This window comes from Pleurodeles waltl, chromosome 9, assembly GCF_031143425.1.
Source record: "Pleurodeles waltl isolate 20211129_DDA chromosome 9, aPleWal1.hap1.20221129, whole genome shotgun sequence".
In the NCBI taxonomy this organism is placed as follows: domain Eukaryota; kingdom Metazoa; phylum Chordata; class Amphibia; order Caudata; family Salamandridae; genus Pleurodeles; species Pleurodeles waltl.
The window spans coordinates 453281673-453299086 of NC_090448.1; the positions used below are offsets into that span (position 1 = coordinate 453281673).

Consider the following 17414-nt stretch of genomic DNA (forward strand, 5'->3'; position numbering starts at 1 on the left):
AACTAGGGTACCCTTTAAATTGAGTGAATAATAGAAAATGGTAATGCAGGAAATGAAATGTTGGATGGAAGTGCTGGGAGAAAAGGAGTCTGGCTACAGGGTTTGTAAAAAAACAACTGTCGGGTTAATACATATCTGCAGGAGTCAATGTTCTCATAAATCTAGCTCTTCAGAGAAAAGGCCACTGAGTCTACTCACAGAGGCATTTTGGAGTATAAAATGTAGTAGTCCTGTAGTATTCTTTTTTGTACAGGCTCATACAGGCCTATTGGGACAATCTGGCAGTTCCCCACAGGCTGGTCTAAATAGTCAATGTGTGGGGCCCTCTTGTTTGGCTGCTTGTGGGTCTGTTTTCTGTTCTTATGAACTGTTTTTCACTGTTGATTTTCCTGATATTACCACAAACATTGCCTGCAGCAAGAACAAGGTTGCAAATGAGGGTCCTTTTAGCTCTCTGGTATGCTAATGATAATACTTTTATTTGGGTGCCCCAACCAATTTTCTGTCCCAGTCTGACCTCATTTGTTTACTCTTTAAAGCCTTTGCGAAATGGCCTAAAACATTAGAACTGGGAATAAGTTAGAACAATCATAGAATATTAGTATCCAGTTAGCACAAGCAGAAATTACTTTGCACTTTCACTATGAGGGAGATGGTCCATTCGGGTTCACAAAGGAATTAAAGAGTACACAAAAGAGTACTCCTATAATAATGCTTTCCATACTCAAGAATGCTTTTGTGAATCAGCCCCAATATTGTCTTTAGTTTGTTCATTTTGTGGCTGATCCAGGAAACCAGAATGCATGTACACAATTTTGGGGCCTTCCACATACAGTCACTACCTGTATAACCACAAAATATTACTCAACAAGAAACATCATTAAATCAGTCGCGACTCACAGTGCAAAAAATTTGTGGGTGGGTGTAGCGCAAGGGGGGAGGGAAAATGTGGGGAGGGGGAGTGAGGCATACATTTAATAAATAAATAAAAAATTAAAATGCTCCTGATCTGCCGACCCACACCACTCTCTTTTCCATGGTTGCTGCAGGTACATGCTCCCAGCCTGCCCTATGGCCAATCCTGATTCTGCTCAGAGCACCGTCAGGATTGGCTGGGAGCTCCCAGCCAGGGCACTCGCAGGCAGATTTGGGAGCCTGTGCAGGCTCGCAGGTTGGAAAGAGCTGACTGAGCATGTGTGTTAGGCCAGCCCAAGACGGTCGACCAAACACACAGGCACTCTGAGGAGGAGTGCTCTGCACTTCCCCTCACTGCTAGTCACCCCCATGGCCCCATCACTTTCATAACGAAAGGATAATAAACATTATTTATTATCCTTTTGTTCTGAAAGGTTTGCAGCTTCTGCTACTGGCAGGGGGGTGACGCTCCTCAGCCCAAACGAAGGAGTCACCTCTGCACTAAATAAAGGTTCCTTGTGTAGCAGCAAAAATAAGTATTTCATCTACACGAAAAGTACCATTTGGCTGAACTGCTGCCTGTATCTCGCAGAAAATGAGAAGCATGGTGAGGGTGTTTTTAGGGTATGATTTCCTCACTCAAGTACTTCTACTGGGCTGGGGCTAGCCCTAAAAGAAAGAAATATAGTTGTTCAGAAGTTTTGTCTGTCAGATTCCACTGGGGAGCCAGTGATCAATATCCAGGATGTTTAATACTTTAGAACTAACAAAGGCTGACCACTAAATGGCTTACTCCCTCGCTGGTCCAGGAAACTGCACAGATCCAATACAAGAAGATGCAGAACCACTCAATACCATCAGCTCACTTACCTTTGTTAATCTGAACTTTTCACATGGTGGTATCCGATCTTGTTGTTTTGAATATATACATAAAGAATTAAGCTGGCCATAGAGGGTAGCAGAGCACACATTGCAACAGGATATACTGTAGGATAAACTGCAGACATTATTGCTACAATACACTACTATATTGGTTCATCTGTTCTGTCAAACCACTACTGCAGTAGAAAGATTTCCTGGATGAATAACCTTACCGGAGTCCTCCCCTATTAATTTTTACTCTACCACGACATGAACTCAGAGAATTTTGTAAACCTTTTCCAAAATCCCCTTTATTTTAGGGAAGCCTGTAATAGGAAATCAGAGGTTTGGCAGGCTAAGTTTGCTGGGTGACTGTAACAGCACTGGATAGGAGTGTAGATTACATTAATAAGAGCAAAGCTTTCCAGGGATATCAACAAAGGGGCACGTAGAAGATAGTGCCAACAGAAAAGTGTCTCTTTTCAGGCAAAGATGTGTAGTTACTGGCTCAAACTACATTAGACAACAGACCTTCTGAGACCCGAGGAATGGGATCACAGCAGTGATTATGTGACCCTTTGGGATTTTCTAGAATTCACTATAATGTGAACATTTTTTTCATGTAGGGCTTATAGGACCGACATATTATCTTCTACTAATCCTGGACAGACGTAATCATACCAGGCATGTTCATGTTGAGCACTTGTCCCTAGTAGCTCAAAGAGCATCCTTCAATGTCCTCGACAATAGTTTCAAGGAAAAAAGAGGGAATTCCCTATTCATACCTTTGCAGTGAGTGGGGTTGGTTCTGGCATCCACAGTTTATAACATGCTTACTAACATACTTTCCCAGACCGAACCACCGGATGGTGTAATAATGCACAACATATGAATCCAGAAAAGATTCATAATGCAAAACAACTGTTACAAACGCAGATGTAGTTCTGAAACGTAATAAATATGGGAGAAGGGAGGGAAAGAAGGAGAAAATGGACATCAAAATCCTCTATTATAGGTTACTATTATGAGGTAGATTTGACATGACAAAATTAAGGATTTTGAGATACCAATGGGATATTAAAGACAATTATTCTACACAAGTGGGTGTTTAACTGAGGGCCCCAGTACATATCAGATATAATGAGAAAACAGCTTCACTTGTTGCTTCTCAGTGGGACCCAAAGGTTGCTCTGCTTGCTCCTTAATACATTAATACAAGCCAACATATCCTCTTGTGGAAGAAAGAGGCAGGGTGTGAATTAGCTTGGGAGACTCCAGCTGACATAAATTACAAAGAAATAAACTGTAATTGAACGGACAATTGCTTTCTTATACTAAGTCCACATAGTTTGTCCATCTTCACTTGTAGCTAGGGTCACCACCTCACTTAATGTCATCACAAATACCATCCTCCATTGCCAGTCCTGTGCTTCCCATCACAACATAAGGACTATGAGTGATGTAAACATTGTTTGCATCCATTACATTAAACTAGCACTCATGGTAGAAGGTGAACATCTCAGGACTGGAAATACGATGCCTATGATGGCCTGAAATAAGGTGGCCACCTCTCCCACCACAACGTCTGCCACTGTTTGACAGCTGGACATAGTTCCAAGATTTGGATTACTGAAATATGTCCTACCATCCCTAATCTTTCACTAACCTCATCCTTCCACCTTTTTCCCATCTTAGAGGACTAGTGTAAAAATATTTCTAGACAGTACATTTTCTCTGCCTGTTCTTCTCCTGTATTCAAGACACTGTGAGATGATCTTGATCCCATTCCTGCTTCCTTTTCTATGCCATGCCATACATGATTAAAAAAAAGTAGATAAACAGTGTAATTTAAAACAGAAAATGGTGAAGGAAATACAGAAATTAGAACATTGGAACGTTGGGAACTCCATTGAAGATAATGAAGTCGCTCAGAGGAATAAAGTCTGCTATAAACCTGCAGGTCCAACATTACTTGGTTTGTCTTTCTGTTTTCCATTTTTTAATGTACACAATTCTACCATCTATGGGTACATTTTAGCTCATAGGCCTCAGACTGTATTAGCTAATGACCCTCTCCCTTTTTATAGCCCTTGCATGCATCTTGGGTCTGTAACTCAGAAAGTGCTACATCAACAACCATTAGAGCCCTCAGCAGTGGGCTATAATGCTAAGTTAAAACACTGGAATATTGGGAGCTCCATTGAAGACTATAGGTGGGCGGAATTCATAGAGATTCACTCAGCGGAATTCTGCAGAGTTACATAAAAATTCAGTGAGATTCTATGCAGTTTTGCGAAGGGGTGGAAATCAGTGCATCACATTGATTTTTAGCAAGAAATCAGTGTGTGCTGCACCACGTGATGTGCCAGTGGCACTTCTGCTCAAGTTGGTTTCACTGCTGCTCGAGTAGAATTTCTACTCGAGCAGCAGCTTTCCCAGTGCAAATGGTTGTGACCAATCCCCAACTGGGAAAATCTCCCAGTGTGCCCTCCTAGCGCAGGAAAATCACGCTAGCGGATGCCAACTTACTGTTTGCGAACCAAGCTTGAGAAAAAACTCTACCACAAGGCAGTCATAGGAATTTGACCAGAACTTCCTATTACATGCATAACGCAGAGTGGCCAAAACTCCACAAACTCTGCTGGCGGACTGGATTTTATCTCCCACCCCTATTGAAGACAATAGAGTGAATGGGGGACAATATTAGCGAGTAGATCTTCTCGCTCCTCAGCTTAAAATATTCTGCCCTTATCAGTGGGATGCTATAATAGCATTTAGTCCTTTTTCTTTGTGCTTTACCTCAGATCTGTAACTTAGGTTAGGGCCTTCAACAGCCCACGGCAACTGACTGGAATTTTACAGTGAGCACTTAAATAGTGAGGCCCATATTTATACTTTTTTAGCGCCGCATTTGCGCCGCTTTTTGACACTAAAACTGCGCAAACTAACAAAATACAATTGTGTTTTGTAAGTTTGCGCCGATTTTGCGTCAAAAAACGACGTAAATGCGGCGCTAAAAGAGTATAAATATGGGCCTGAGTTTTCACCAATATCCCACATGGTGAATGATGCTAAATAAAAACTGCCAAAAAAATGCCCCACAGACTATTCTTTCAAGATTCTTAAACTCTAGTGCTAAACAAGTAACTAGGTTTGTGTGACACAATTATTAGCTACATAAAATTAAAACTAAATCAAAACAACGTCTAGCCATCATTGCATGAATGATCGTCAACATATTCTTAATTACATCTTAAAACGTGGATATTCTTTAGCAAGGCAGGATCCAAGGCATTTGTACTTGTATTTGGGCATTTTGTAAAGCATGCCATTCACCCAGAGGCATTTTAGTGCTGATAGTGGTGGATACCAACAGATAGACTGATAAACCGGCACTGTGAGGTAGGGGAACATTAGATCGCATGAGGTATATCTCGTGACTAAACTATTGCATCCACTGTATCAACTGCCTTTATATCACCAAAGAAAGTGGACGCAATACTAAGAATGGAAACTATAGGCTTAACTATATATACTAAACTTGATAATAAGATCGATGTTGTCAACTTCGATATAGTGAGATGCATCCCATTTTCATGATTAATAGGAACACAAATGTCTTCAAAGCTTTATGAAACATTACCAAATGTGTTTCCAATGAGAAAAATAGTAGGGGCGTGTTTAAAAAGATTGTCAGTAACTCTGCTTCCGATCCTTAATGTTTGAATTTAGGGACCCAACGAAAACCGGTCACTGATATTAGATTCTCTGAAGGATGAACTTTTCGCATAGAACTGAACTTTTGCATTTATATATGGGTTCATGGTCTAGGCAAAAGTGTTTTACATTTTATCTGCTCTGCAAATTGAGATCCACTGAAATGAAAGTGCAGATGTGAACATAAATCTTCAGGGATTATGCGAGTGGTTAGAATAAGTTGAAAATGTGTAAAATGATGAGTTCAAATGTTCTTAAAGCCATGCAATTTCACTGTCTTTTTGTCTCCATTTTTCAACTAAGCATGCGTAATTTATGAAGTTATTCATGATTCATACTTCTGCATACATCATCAATATTAAAGTAGGAACGTTAACAATAAATGCATCTTTTATTCACAGATAAAAGCTGAAGCAAGCTATTATATTGTACATTTATACAAGGTTTCTGAAAACTCCATATAAAAAACAATGATCAGAAAATATGATTCATTATGAAATGCGATTATACATTGACCATCCGACCATGTCAAAATGATTGGCTCGGCGAACGTTCATCATTACGTTATCCACAATTAATTGACTTTTAAAAAAAATGCACAAATTTCATGCACTTTAAAAAAATGTAATCCTGAGGGTTTGCCTTCCTTAGAAAAACTGCAAAAAGATATGCTACATTTCTTGTACGTTCAGAATGCGGATATAGTATTTGTCACAAAATTATAAAAAAATATATGCGGTAAATATTTACAAAAACAACTTTTTGCTGACTTATGGTTTTGGTAATTTATGTAAATTCCTGCATTTAGTCAAAAGCACAGTGACCTTAGAAAATTCCAACGCACGTGACAGTAGCTAAGATCTAAGATGAAACCTAAGTCTCTAGTGGAATAGGGTGGATACCCAAAAATATAGAAAACAGCTGATAAAAAAACATTCGTTTGTTATAAAGAAGCGAATAATACAAAACATAATGTAAAACAATCGTTTTGAAATTTTGCAGTAACCTCCTTTAATAGATAAATGTTCATAAAAATATCTCGAGCCCTAAACAAAAAAACAATTATTATACAGTTTTAGTTCTGCTACATAAAGCAGCTTTTCTATGAAACAAGAAGGCAAATTCAGGTATGAAAACATAATTTAGTTATTGCTTCTGCTACAAAGTTTGTTTTTGTACATATAGTCATAAATACACTATACAGTATAAAATATGTCATAGGAATACATTTTAGAGTCTTGCTTAGGTTTGCTGGCTTCAATTAATTCTAGCACCATAATACAAAAAGAAACATCAAATCAATGTTAAAAGGCACTTCCGTTGTCATCCTCAATACCTCTCCTCCCTCAATGTTCTAATTTGCGTGAGATTTGTCTTTGTTCTTCGTTATTCATTTGATACAGTTCAGGTCCTGAGGCACCATATTGATTTTTTACACCATTACAATCCATCATCGGTATTGATACCACAAAATTCATTGCTGCTTGAAAACTTGGCATTTCCATCACCGCTCCTCTAACTTGTCGTCACTTCCTCGCTCCGCCAACGTTTTTCCACATCCCAATGCCCTGCCACCCGCAGTCAGACCTCCACCTCTCTCGCTCCATCTTGCACATCGCAGATCATCCCAATGTCAAAGCAAGTCACCATCATAATGCGTGCCTTGCATAGATTGACACACTCGTCCAGGTCTTCTGTCGCCTGTTCCAGTGCGTCAAGGTATTCCTGTGACTCCATATCGAGATCCGGATCCACGTCAACTGTCAGAACAGAATATCAGCGAATTATAAGAACATCAGTCAAGAATGAACAAAATCAGCAGAATATTCTGCAGAGAGCCTTTCATGGTACTTTAGGAAGTGATTGTTTCTTTGTAATTAGGATTCAGAGTGACACAATTTAAATAGCTTTTATGTAAAAAAATAAAATAAAAAAACTGTTAAACTATATTCTCAGGATTTTATATATAATTCTATGGAACCTGTTTGTATCCACACACATGTATGTATTTACAAATTTAGGGTGCTTGTTCCCTTTAATGTATTCATGAGGCCAAATCGGCATGCATTTGCAGAGAGTTTTCAACCCACAATGTTCCGCCTGAACTTCAAATGAGGTGTGTCCAACTTCAGAAGTGTTATATAGAAGTCAGATGGTGGCTGTGAAATCTTTATGAATGGCTGTGAATGCTGGAATGCTGGCCTACAAATGGTCAGCAGGGCTCTCTTACTACGTTTGGGGAGCAATATACCTTCCACCTGCCAGTGTGTCCCCTGCCTATTAAAGTGGCAGAGTTTTCAGCAGCATATTTGTGCGTATTGTGGCATGGAGTTCAGAGGATCATCTATATAAACTAAGGCCCAGATTTAAGAGGGCCCAGGGCCATTTCGACGCCACATTAGCATAATTTTTTGTCGCTATTGTGGCGTTCAAAGGGCAAAAACGCTGCACCATATTTACAAAGTGGGGCAATGCTTGCATTGCGCCACTTTGTAACCCCTTGCACCACTTTATGCCTATGCCAAGCATAATGTATGCAAGGGGGGTTGCTCCAGCGCTAGAGGGGGATGAAACAATGGTGCAAAGAAATCTAAGAGATTTCTTTGCATCATTTTTATCTGCATTTTTAACACCTGCTAAGAGCCGGTGTTAAAGGGTGGCTCCCATTGTTTTCAATGGGCCTCTGGGTGCTTTGCAGGATTAGCGTCAACATTTTTGATGCTAATCCTGCAAAGAACCGGACTAGTGTCAAAAATGATGACGCTAATACCCCTGACAACTACCATGCTGCACCAAATTTTAAATACAGCACACACATGGTGGCCTTACGGGGCGCTGAGGGGTGCTAGAAAAGTGGCCCTGACTGGGTGCAGCGCCATTTTTCTAAATCTGCCCCTAAGTGTGCCCTTACTGTTACTAGTTTTAATTGCTGGGTGTTTACATCTTTTTTTAACATGCTGCACCCTCGAATTTTCAGTGTAGATGTTACTTCCTGTAATACCAACATTCGGTCAAAAAAGTGGCGATGTTATTTCTGACACTTTATTGATTTTGGAGAAATGATGCTCCTGGTAATTGAGCTCAAAAGTATTAACTCTTCACAAAAGCCTAAGGATTAAGCTCGTCTTCAAGTGGCTTGTGTGCATCTGTTGTGAACTGCAACATTGCCATGCCTGCCAATATGCCTTGCCACTGAGTTAATCAATGAGGTGAATCTTAGCCACTACAACAAACTGATGATCCACAGGTCTTAAGTGGAATCCCGACAAAACTTTCCAATCACCTTAAGGATGGTAAAATAAATGTAACAGTAAACATTAAAAAGGGACACAAAATTCAGGAGGACTTGCCAGAAATACTTACACTCTCCTTTCCATTTGTCCGGGTGTATCATTAACCTGCTCTTTGTCTCTTCCAGCTCTACCTTCAACAGCTCATACTTTGCCTTCATATCTCTGATTCTTTGCTGGCGCCGTTCTAAAATCTTCAGCTTGTTATTGAAGTACGTCAGCCCCTTCAAAGAAGAAAATAAATTGTTGACGTGACTCTTGAATGTTCTCCAAGGTTGAGAAGCCAGGAGAATGTCGTTCCTTACAATAATTTTTTACTCTCTTTCTCAAAAGACAACTTCACTACTGACAATGAAAGAATCTTTACAAATATTCAAAGAATTTATTGAGTTTGGTGACACCTTCTTAGTTCATTTCTCCAAAGTGTTTCTGTCTACAGAGACCAAAACTTGTTAATTGCTCTTACGTCTTTGATGGCCCCTATCATCAGTAAGAATCCATTTTCCCTTCAACTGTTATTTTTCTATTCCTAAACTTTAATGGCATTTATAAGAAACATATAACCATTATCAGCATCCCCTATGAACAATCAGGAAATTAACCACCTAAGGACATGATCGTATAAATTTCCCGGTAAGGTAAAAACTTCGGTTAATTCGCCATTGGATGGATTACCAGTGATTTTCTGACTGTCCAAGAACCATCACTGGCATACTACCACATGACAGCTGTAATTTAACGAACGGTAATCTGCCAGTAACAGATTTACAACATCTGCCAGGAATCGGTGGATTTTACATTTGCAATAAATGGGATGCTAATTCCACCAACAAGGACAAAAGACCAGCTGAAGGTGGTGAACCACTGTTCATTATAGACTCGAGAGTATTTGGGAAAAGCACACCTACAGCTATCTGTCCCGCCAAGAAGCTGCGCTTGGTAGGACTTTCTATGTTCCTGCCTTTTCGTTGAGCATACTTTGGCCAGGAAACATGAGACTAGTTGGCAGAGGTAACATTGGCCTGAAATGTCTGCAATAAGTCTTTCCTTTTCCAATCACAAAAATTATAAAATGTTTAGGGGGTGCACAAAGCAGACAAAAGATGGGCAGAGGAATAGAAGGAGGGAGAGAAGAAAAGTGGACTGTGGAATTGAAGCAGGAACTAGAGAGCAAGTAGCGGAAGGATGCGGGTTAGTAACGTTGGAGCAAGCAAGGGAGTGACTGAATGAGTCAAAGGAAACAAAAGCAGAGTGAAAAATGCATACGATAGGAGGAGGGAAGAAAGGGGGGGGGCAGGAAAAGCAACAAATAAGATACATGCAAAAGCCTGAGTGACTGCTGGCACGATTTGAATGGGTCATTTTTAACACATTTGTAGATTTCTGGTTGCATGAAGTTTGTAGATTTCCACTCTACTAGCTCATCAGTTCCAAAACCTTTTAAGATAGTATAAACCATGGCTTAGCACCAATGATTTGCTCATGAACAATGATACTCTAAGTGCACTGCATGCAATTGCAACAATAGATCTCTGGACTAGGGGCTACACGAGGCAGTGTACCCATGCCAATATAACTTTGTACTATTCTCACTGCAGTCTTCACTGTTCAGTTGCAAATGAGGAGCTACAGGACACTTTCTGGAGTAGTAAATGCAGGGAGAGTGTTGAAAAGCATGCACAACCGATAGAGGATACTTCTTAACTTCCACACGTGCACGTCCAATTCAAACCCAAGCATGCGAATCACTTAACTTTATGTTCACAAGATAGCATAGCTCCCTGAGAGGGGTGATACGGGTCTGCCACTTACAATGTGGCAGAAAGTTTACATGCGCTTACAAAAAGATTTATTTCTGGGGGTGAGGTGGGAGGGATTTTTCCAGTATCCTACCACTGTGTGAGTGCAGTCACAGACTGCCCCCTATTAAAGCCAGACTGGGTTTCCCTGGTACAGAGCCATACTCTGTGGTCAAAGCTTCATCTGTGTTAGCAAATCACAAGACCTCTCTTTGAGTAGTGCCTGTAAGCACACATGGGGGTGAGAGCAGTGAGGAATCACAACCACACACATGCATGCTTACAATCCACTCTTATAAAGTAGGAGTCAACACAAATCACCAAATGGTGGTGGGTTACATTGAGGCACAAGGTAGAGTTGCACATACACCCCAACACGTCTGCACAGCTGTTGATGGTGCTGTGCATGTTATACAGTGGTCGAGACAGTAGTGCAGTGGGTGCTGCTCAACATAAGCCATGCTAAACTTCACTCAAGCATTCCTAGATTCTGCTGCAATAAGAGACCCACTCTGAAAAAAAGATAGGTCCATTGGCCTGATGCAAATGAATCTCCTAGAATATCTCTTGATTTTGTCCAATGCGATGGCAAACAATACAAAACAATACTATCAATTGTGAGGATAGCCTTGTTCGAAGGAAGTAGGTTCTTAATAATTAGAGATCACTAACACTTCATGAAGGGCAGGAAGGAATTGACTGATGAAAATGGCCAGCCCCGTTCTTACCAGTGAGCTATCTGCATCGCTATTACAATGCGGAACTCATGTGCTACCTAGTTAATCAACTACTGCCATATTTTTAAGAGAGAACAAAAAACAAGATGGCGGAGAGTTTCATATTCTTACCTTTTCAACATCCTGGAAAGGCTGGAAGAAGGGAAACAGAAAAGAAAACAATTATTCTTCATGTTACTGCATGCAAGCGAGCTGCAGGGCTTAGAGTGACTTGAATCATCACCTCTCCCATTTATTAGTACACTAATCAGGAAGCTTCATCAGTACAATCAGCAGGCAATGACCCTTTGTAAGAGAAAGCCATCAAGTTCTATAATACAATTATTGATGTTCCCAGCTCGAAATGGTAGTCACATTAAAGACAATTAGCTGTAGATAATAATTATTTGCATTTCCTTTGTTAAGGGCAGCCCAGCCTCTGAATTATACAATTAATAATGATGGTGTTTCAATAACAGTCAATTTTCTTGCCGCCCTGCAAGCATTCAGGCGGTAATAGTGCATGTGTACAGTCATTCAAGCTGCCGTAAAGTATATGCTGACCTCTGCTTCCTCTTGTCTGTGCCGCTGTAATCGTTCCACATCATCAATCTCATAAACTTTAATTTCGAATGGCTCTTTCAGAGTCCCCGGCAAAGGTGGTAGATCAACCCACTGCCCAGTCGTGCTGGGCTTTCTTCCCAGGGAGGCGGTCTCCGGCAGTGGAGCGGGTACGAGTCTGCGACGCTGAAGACCTGCAGTGAACACAATGTCCAGTTTAGTGGAAACCTGTTGGCTATTAATCATCGTCTTCTCCAATCCCTATGAACTATCTTGGCGCAGGATGATACACTATTGCCTCTGCAGCATTTGGAACGACACGGCAAATAAAATAATTATTGGCAAAGCCAATAGGACTGGACCTGGCTGTGAGCCTTGCAGCTTTTTGCAAAGGTAGTTTTTTGCCATGTTTTTTTGTAAAATTATATTGTTGCAAAGATGTGGGGCCATCTCCAGTAGATAGAAAACATTAGCTAAAAGAAAACATATTTTTTATATCAAAAAGCACACTTTCTCTGGGGCTTCCCCTGGCACTGAAGAGAACTACTTTGTTTGTGGGTGTGCTCCTTGTGAGAATACTGTCACTCCCAGTGACGCTAAACAATGGCTGGGGGTGTCTAACTTACTGCCCTATGTTGTATGCCGTAGGAGTGGAATTAAAATGTGAATGACACAACAACATACCAATGTAAGGAAAAGGGCTGCTGAAAACCTCTATAAGCAAGCATATTACATATATAGTTTGAGTACAATCAAAAGGTCTTGTCTATTACCGGATGTAAATAAGCACTGGGAAAGCCAATAGATAGACCTGTTGATTTTGCTAATGCATTTTAGCAATGCACTACAGCATCTATTTTTTTTCGGATGCTCTGTAGTATCTTAAAAAATTTAAGAAGGTGCATTCGCGCAGCAGCTACTGGTGGTCATGTTATTCTATTGGAGGGTGCTTGTGTGATGGTGTATTAATGCACCTGCAAAATAACAAAGCTACAATTTTCTTTTTTTATTTATGAATCCAATATGGCAGATGTCACTTGGTCTGTTAAATAAAATAAATAAGATTTTTTTAGAATGCAAACACAAATTTTAAAAAAGGAGGTGAGAAGAGCACAGCTCGTGGGCATGAGGAAAAGAACACAAAGCACGGCGAGCTTTTGGGGAGGAGAACACAGAGGTTGGGGAGTAGAGGGAAGAAACACAGGAGAGAGTGAGAGGTACACAAAAGTGACAGCAACATTGGCAGTTGTGAGAAGCACACAATGGCAAGAACAATATGGAGCATGAGGGGATATGGGAAGAAATACATGAGAAAGAAACACAGAGCATGGGGATTGGCTTTTGGGGGAGCACACTGGAAGAGAAAAGAGAGCTAGAAAACAAATGCACTCTCATGACGTACTTAACCCAAAATAAAAAAAGGTTCTGTGATGAAAGTGAGCAGTGGAGGATAGAAGCCAGCCATTTAAAGAAATGGTAAAGAGGCTATGTTTGTGAGCAGGGACAAACACAAGACGGACAAGCTAGGACAAGCAAACCAATTAAAAAGAACTAAGCAAATGAGAGTGACAATAAAGATAACCAATGGTATGTGATGAGCAGACTGTAAACCGCTGTAAGCTCTGGATAAGCCCATAAAAATGATTTCACCTCCAGACATCTTGCACTGTCTGGTAGGTTTGACCCGAAAAACACAGACAAGCATCTTCTGTAGAACGAGGCAACCTGAGAAACCTGTTGTACACCACACACTCACTTTATCAAAGTTTTGTACACCAAAAAATGAATGCTGGGAGGTGTGATGTGTGAATAACAAAGATATTTATGCTGCATCCTAAAGAGAATATTACTGCATGAAATCTATTGGGTGTATGCGTCACATGGCTACAGTATCAATAGAGCAAGGAGAGACAGTGCCCTAGGTCTTGAGCAGGAGTGCCTATGAAGTCCTAGTAGTTTAAACAAAAACACATCAATCTGTACTTAACAGTGAAATTGGACACCGATCATGGGCAAGTCAAATGATCAAGGCCCATTAGCTTTTGGTGCATTTTTGTTTTTCTACCGATCTGAAACCATCTACCAACTCTATGGGGGTTATTCCAACTTTGGAGGAAGTGGTAATCCGTCCCAAAAGTGACGGTAAAGTGACGGATATACCACCAGCCGTATTACGAGTCCATTATATCCTATGGAACTCGTAATACGGCTAGTGGTAAATCCGTCACATTTGGGACGGATTACCACCTCCTCCAAAGTTGGAATAACCCCCTATGTCTTTTAATCTTAAGCTGTTTATGTTCTCTAAGCATTGTTACATAACCTAAACGCTTTGCCTCATCTAACTCGCGGATGGGCCGTTTCATTCTTTCCCACTGTAGTGTGCCTGTACCACACGTACAGGGTAGAGCAGTAGGTGCAATTTTTTAGTAGGGGAGAGAAGCGCAGAAGGGTACAGGGGTGTTATAAGAGGGACACTTTGAGTTGATTTACAGATGCCAGGACACAGATGAAGATGTAAGGAGACTGGAAACTGGAAGTGGAGGAAAGAGTTCTTGGTTTACAGCAGGTTTGGTATGTCTGCTTCCCCAGGGGGGCAGCTGACCAGCAGACCAAAGATGTTGTATTTAAAAGGGCCCTGGTCAAAGTTTATAATCCCATCACAGTTATCTGTGCTTCTTTTTCTGTTAACAAACTCTGGAGGTCCTTTGTTGTCCATTATACCTCAGTCAAACAAAGCATCCACTTCGGGAACAACATAATAGTGTCCCATGACTGCTCACTGCTGGAGGAATAGTCAGGGTCACTAAACAAGCTCTGTTGTGGGTTTCATTTTTATCGTTATCTGATGGCACTTAATACACTTCACTTTTAGTTTAGGTGCCTTGCTTGATGGGTTAACATTGCATTGCTAAAAGACAATAACAATTGAGGCATGTTTCCTTCCATCACAGAAGATATATGAGCAGAGTCACAGACTGGACTGTGAGGAATTAAATGAGGTGGGGTGAAGTTGAAGGGTGAAAGGTCGGCTCACTGACAGAATATCAGAAACAAAAATAGTGTGTGGACAAAACATTGTGTCCAAAATATCGAGGACCAAAACATCGAGATGGTAAGAGCAAATAGGTAAATATAGTTTTAGTATTCTGAACTCCACCTCCACATCTACATACCTTGAAGATATATAATATGAACTTCATGTATTCCTATAAGTATTGTACAAAATATGAACTTGGTATACTATGCCTACCACTGAGATTCTATTTATGATGATGTGCTATATCTATCGTTACAAGTATATTAATTATTGATGATTTTTGTTTTAAATGATATTAGGTATAATGATTAGGAAATATAAAAGTTTGAAAAATTTGAACAAAAAAATGTAAAAAATAATAATATGATATTTGCACTGTTGAGCACAAGTCACTTTTCCTATCACTTTTGCATGGGGTGATTAACATAATGTAAAATGATAGCCTCCAAACTGATAGAATAACTCCTATTTTTGACAAAGTGGAACAACTTGTCTATCAAAGGAAGCACAGGACACTTTATTGATTAGTAGGATTTTGATCATTCTCTGTATATCAAAACAAGCATAGGACATTTTAGGATGTAACATTTTTGCAATAATAGATTAATTTAATTTATAAAGGTTTTGATTTATATCTTTTGATGAAAGGGTACAATTTGTATATTGAAATAAGCATAGGACACTTTATTGATCAGTAGGATGCTGATTACTTTTCGCAAATCAGATCAAGCATAGGACATTTTAGGATATGACGTTTTTGCTATAATAGATGATTTGAACTGATAGAGGAATTGATCAATAACCTCTCAAACTGTATTTAGATTTGTATATGATTGTGGAAATGTTCAAATAAGGGGTACATATATGTAAGAGAAAGAATATACACAAGGAAAAAGACATATACAAAACATTTTCACATCAGAAATGTGGGTATGCGGGTATCATGTACTCGCAAAATTCCATTTGTTCTTTGCGCTTTTGAAAATATCTATGTTTCTGAAGTCATCATTTTTCTATAGCTCATAATGTTATGGAAATAACATCAATGCTGTTAATGTTAGATCTGTGCTGCTTTGTCTCCCTAGATCCAGCAGTACTGAAATTGGAATAACAGAGGTCAAGGCAATGTGTTGTGAAATATAAGGTCAACTTTGGAGGTGAAATAAGATGTTGTGTTCTCAGCAAAACGAGATGTACCTGTATTAAGAAGAATGGGAGGGGCGGTGTGCCTCTACTTTTAAATAGCACTTTCACCTTGTCTGTTTTTATGGCCAGTGGAAGACTACGGCTGAAACGCGTCTCCATGACATGGAAATTAAAGTATTTTTGCACATAAGTGAATAAAATTGTTGAACGAACCAGAGTGTGCTGAAGTCATAGGTGACTTCTATGTGGCTTGTGAAGGGTTACTGTGCCACGGATGGGAGTGTATGAAGATTTCATAATATATATATATCATTTTGTATTTCCTTTTTTCACTAAAAAAAACAAAGGTTACAGGGGCCTTATAGTTAGGTTCTGAATTTACTCATGCAAAACCATAGAAATTCAGCAGTTATAGTTAGAGTTCTTTTAAGTAACTATAACTTGTGCCCAAGGGTAACTATAACTCGCACCAAGTTTGAATTCCATAAATTGGTCTTCGTTCTTATTCATAGTTAATTGTACTTAGGCTGTAGCATAAACTGTTTGAATGTAATGAGAAAAGTTGTGGACTACAGCCTTGTATATGTAATGTTTTGGCAATTTCTGTACTAAAAGTGTAATGTACAGTCTTTAGCGTTAGGTCAGACTTGGTCTCCAAACTCTAAACTATTTTTCAATTATTTCACATGCTGGGTGTCTCTAAGACCTGTGTTGTCAGCAAATGCTTTCAGCTGCAGCCTTGCTGCAACCTTGCTTGAATAAAGTAGCTTAAACGGTTTCATTAGCAATGCTTGGTTGCTCTTTTAAAGAGTCTTCTGAGTAGCTAACAAAGGAATATGGCTGTTAAGTGCATTCTCTTTAACCAGAATCTTCACAAGAGGCTAACAGATGTGTCACTGAGCACAATGAACATGACAAAACGCCCAAGACAGATCTACGTGAATGTAAATTGGATGCCAACTGATCTCACAAAGTTATCAAGAGACAATACACAAAGAAATTACTTCCATCTTTGGAAAAATGCTACATGTCTAATTATGAGATGTGTGGTGGAGGTGACCGAAATTACCTATTCATGCTGGTGATTTCCACACAACATCCAACTATTCCAAATGTTCCTAATGGGATGGGGGAAATAACATGTGGGACACATATTAACTTGCTCTTAAGTGCAGTTGTTCCCAATTCAGGCCACGTTTCCTTGCACCGGTTTCTATTGCTGCTCGAAGGAGGAATCTGTGCTCCTAAACACCAACGGGGACAGCTGATGCTGATTTGTACCTGGTGCAACTCATAATCAGGCTGGTGGTATCCCTCTTCCACAAGGATACCACTCCACACACCTCATGAACAAGACTTAAGTCTTAAG

At 39.9% G+C, this 17414-nt stretch overlaps 1 protein-coding gene across 3 annotated transcripts in view; it reads right to left on the minus strand.

Moving 5' to 3' along the window:
* Positions 1–5865: 5865 nt before the first annotated feature.
* The window catches only part of KIF26A (kinesin family member 26A), a 212394-nt gene continuing 200845 nt past the window's right edge, over positions 5866–17414 (minus strand). For all 3 annotated transcript variants that reach the window (XM_069207259.1, XM_069207257.1, XM_069207258.1), the window contains exons 13-16: positions 11863–12053; positions 11431–11451; positions 8857–9007; positions 5866–7253 (exon numbers count right to left, since the gene is read on the minus strand). In XM_069207259.1, the coding sequence (XP_069063360.1) occupies positions 7075–7253; positions 8857–9007; positions 11431–11451; positions 11863–12053 (542 nt within the window). In that variant the 3' untranslated portion in view covers positions 5866–7074. The remainder of the gene's footprint in view (positions 7254–8856; positions 9008–11430; positions 11452–11862; positions 12054–17414) is intronic.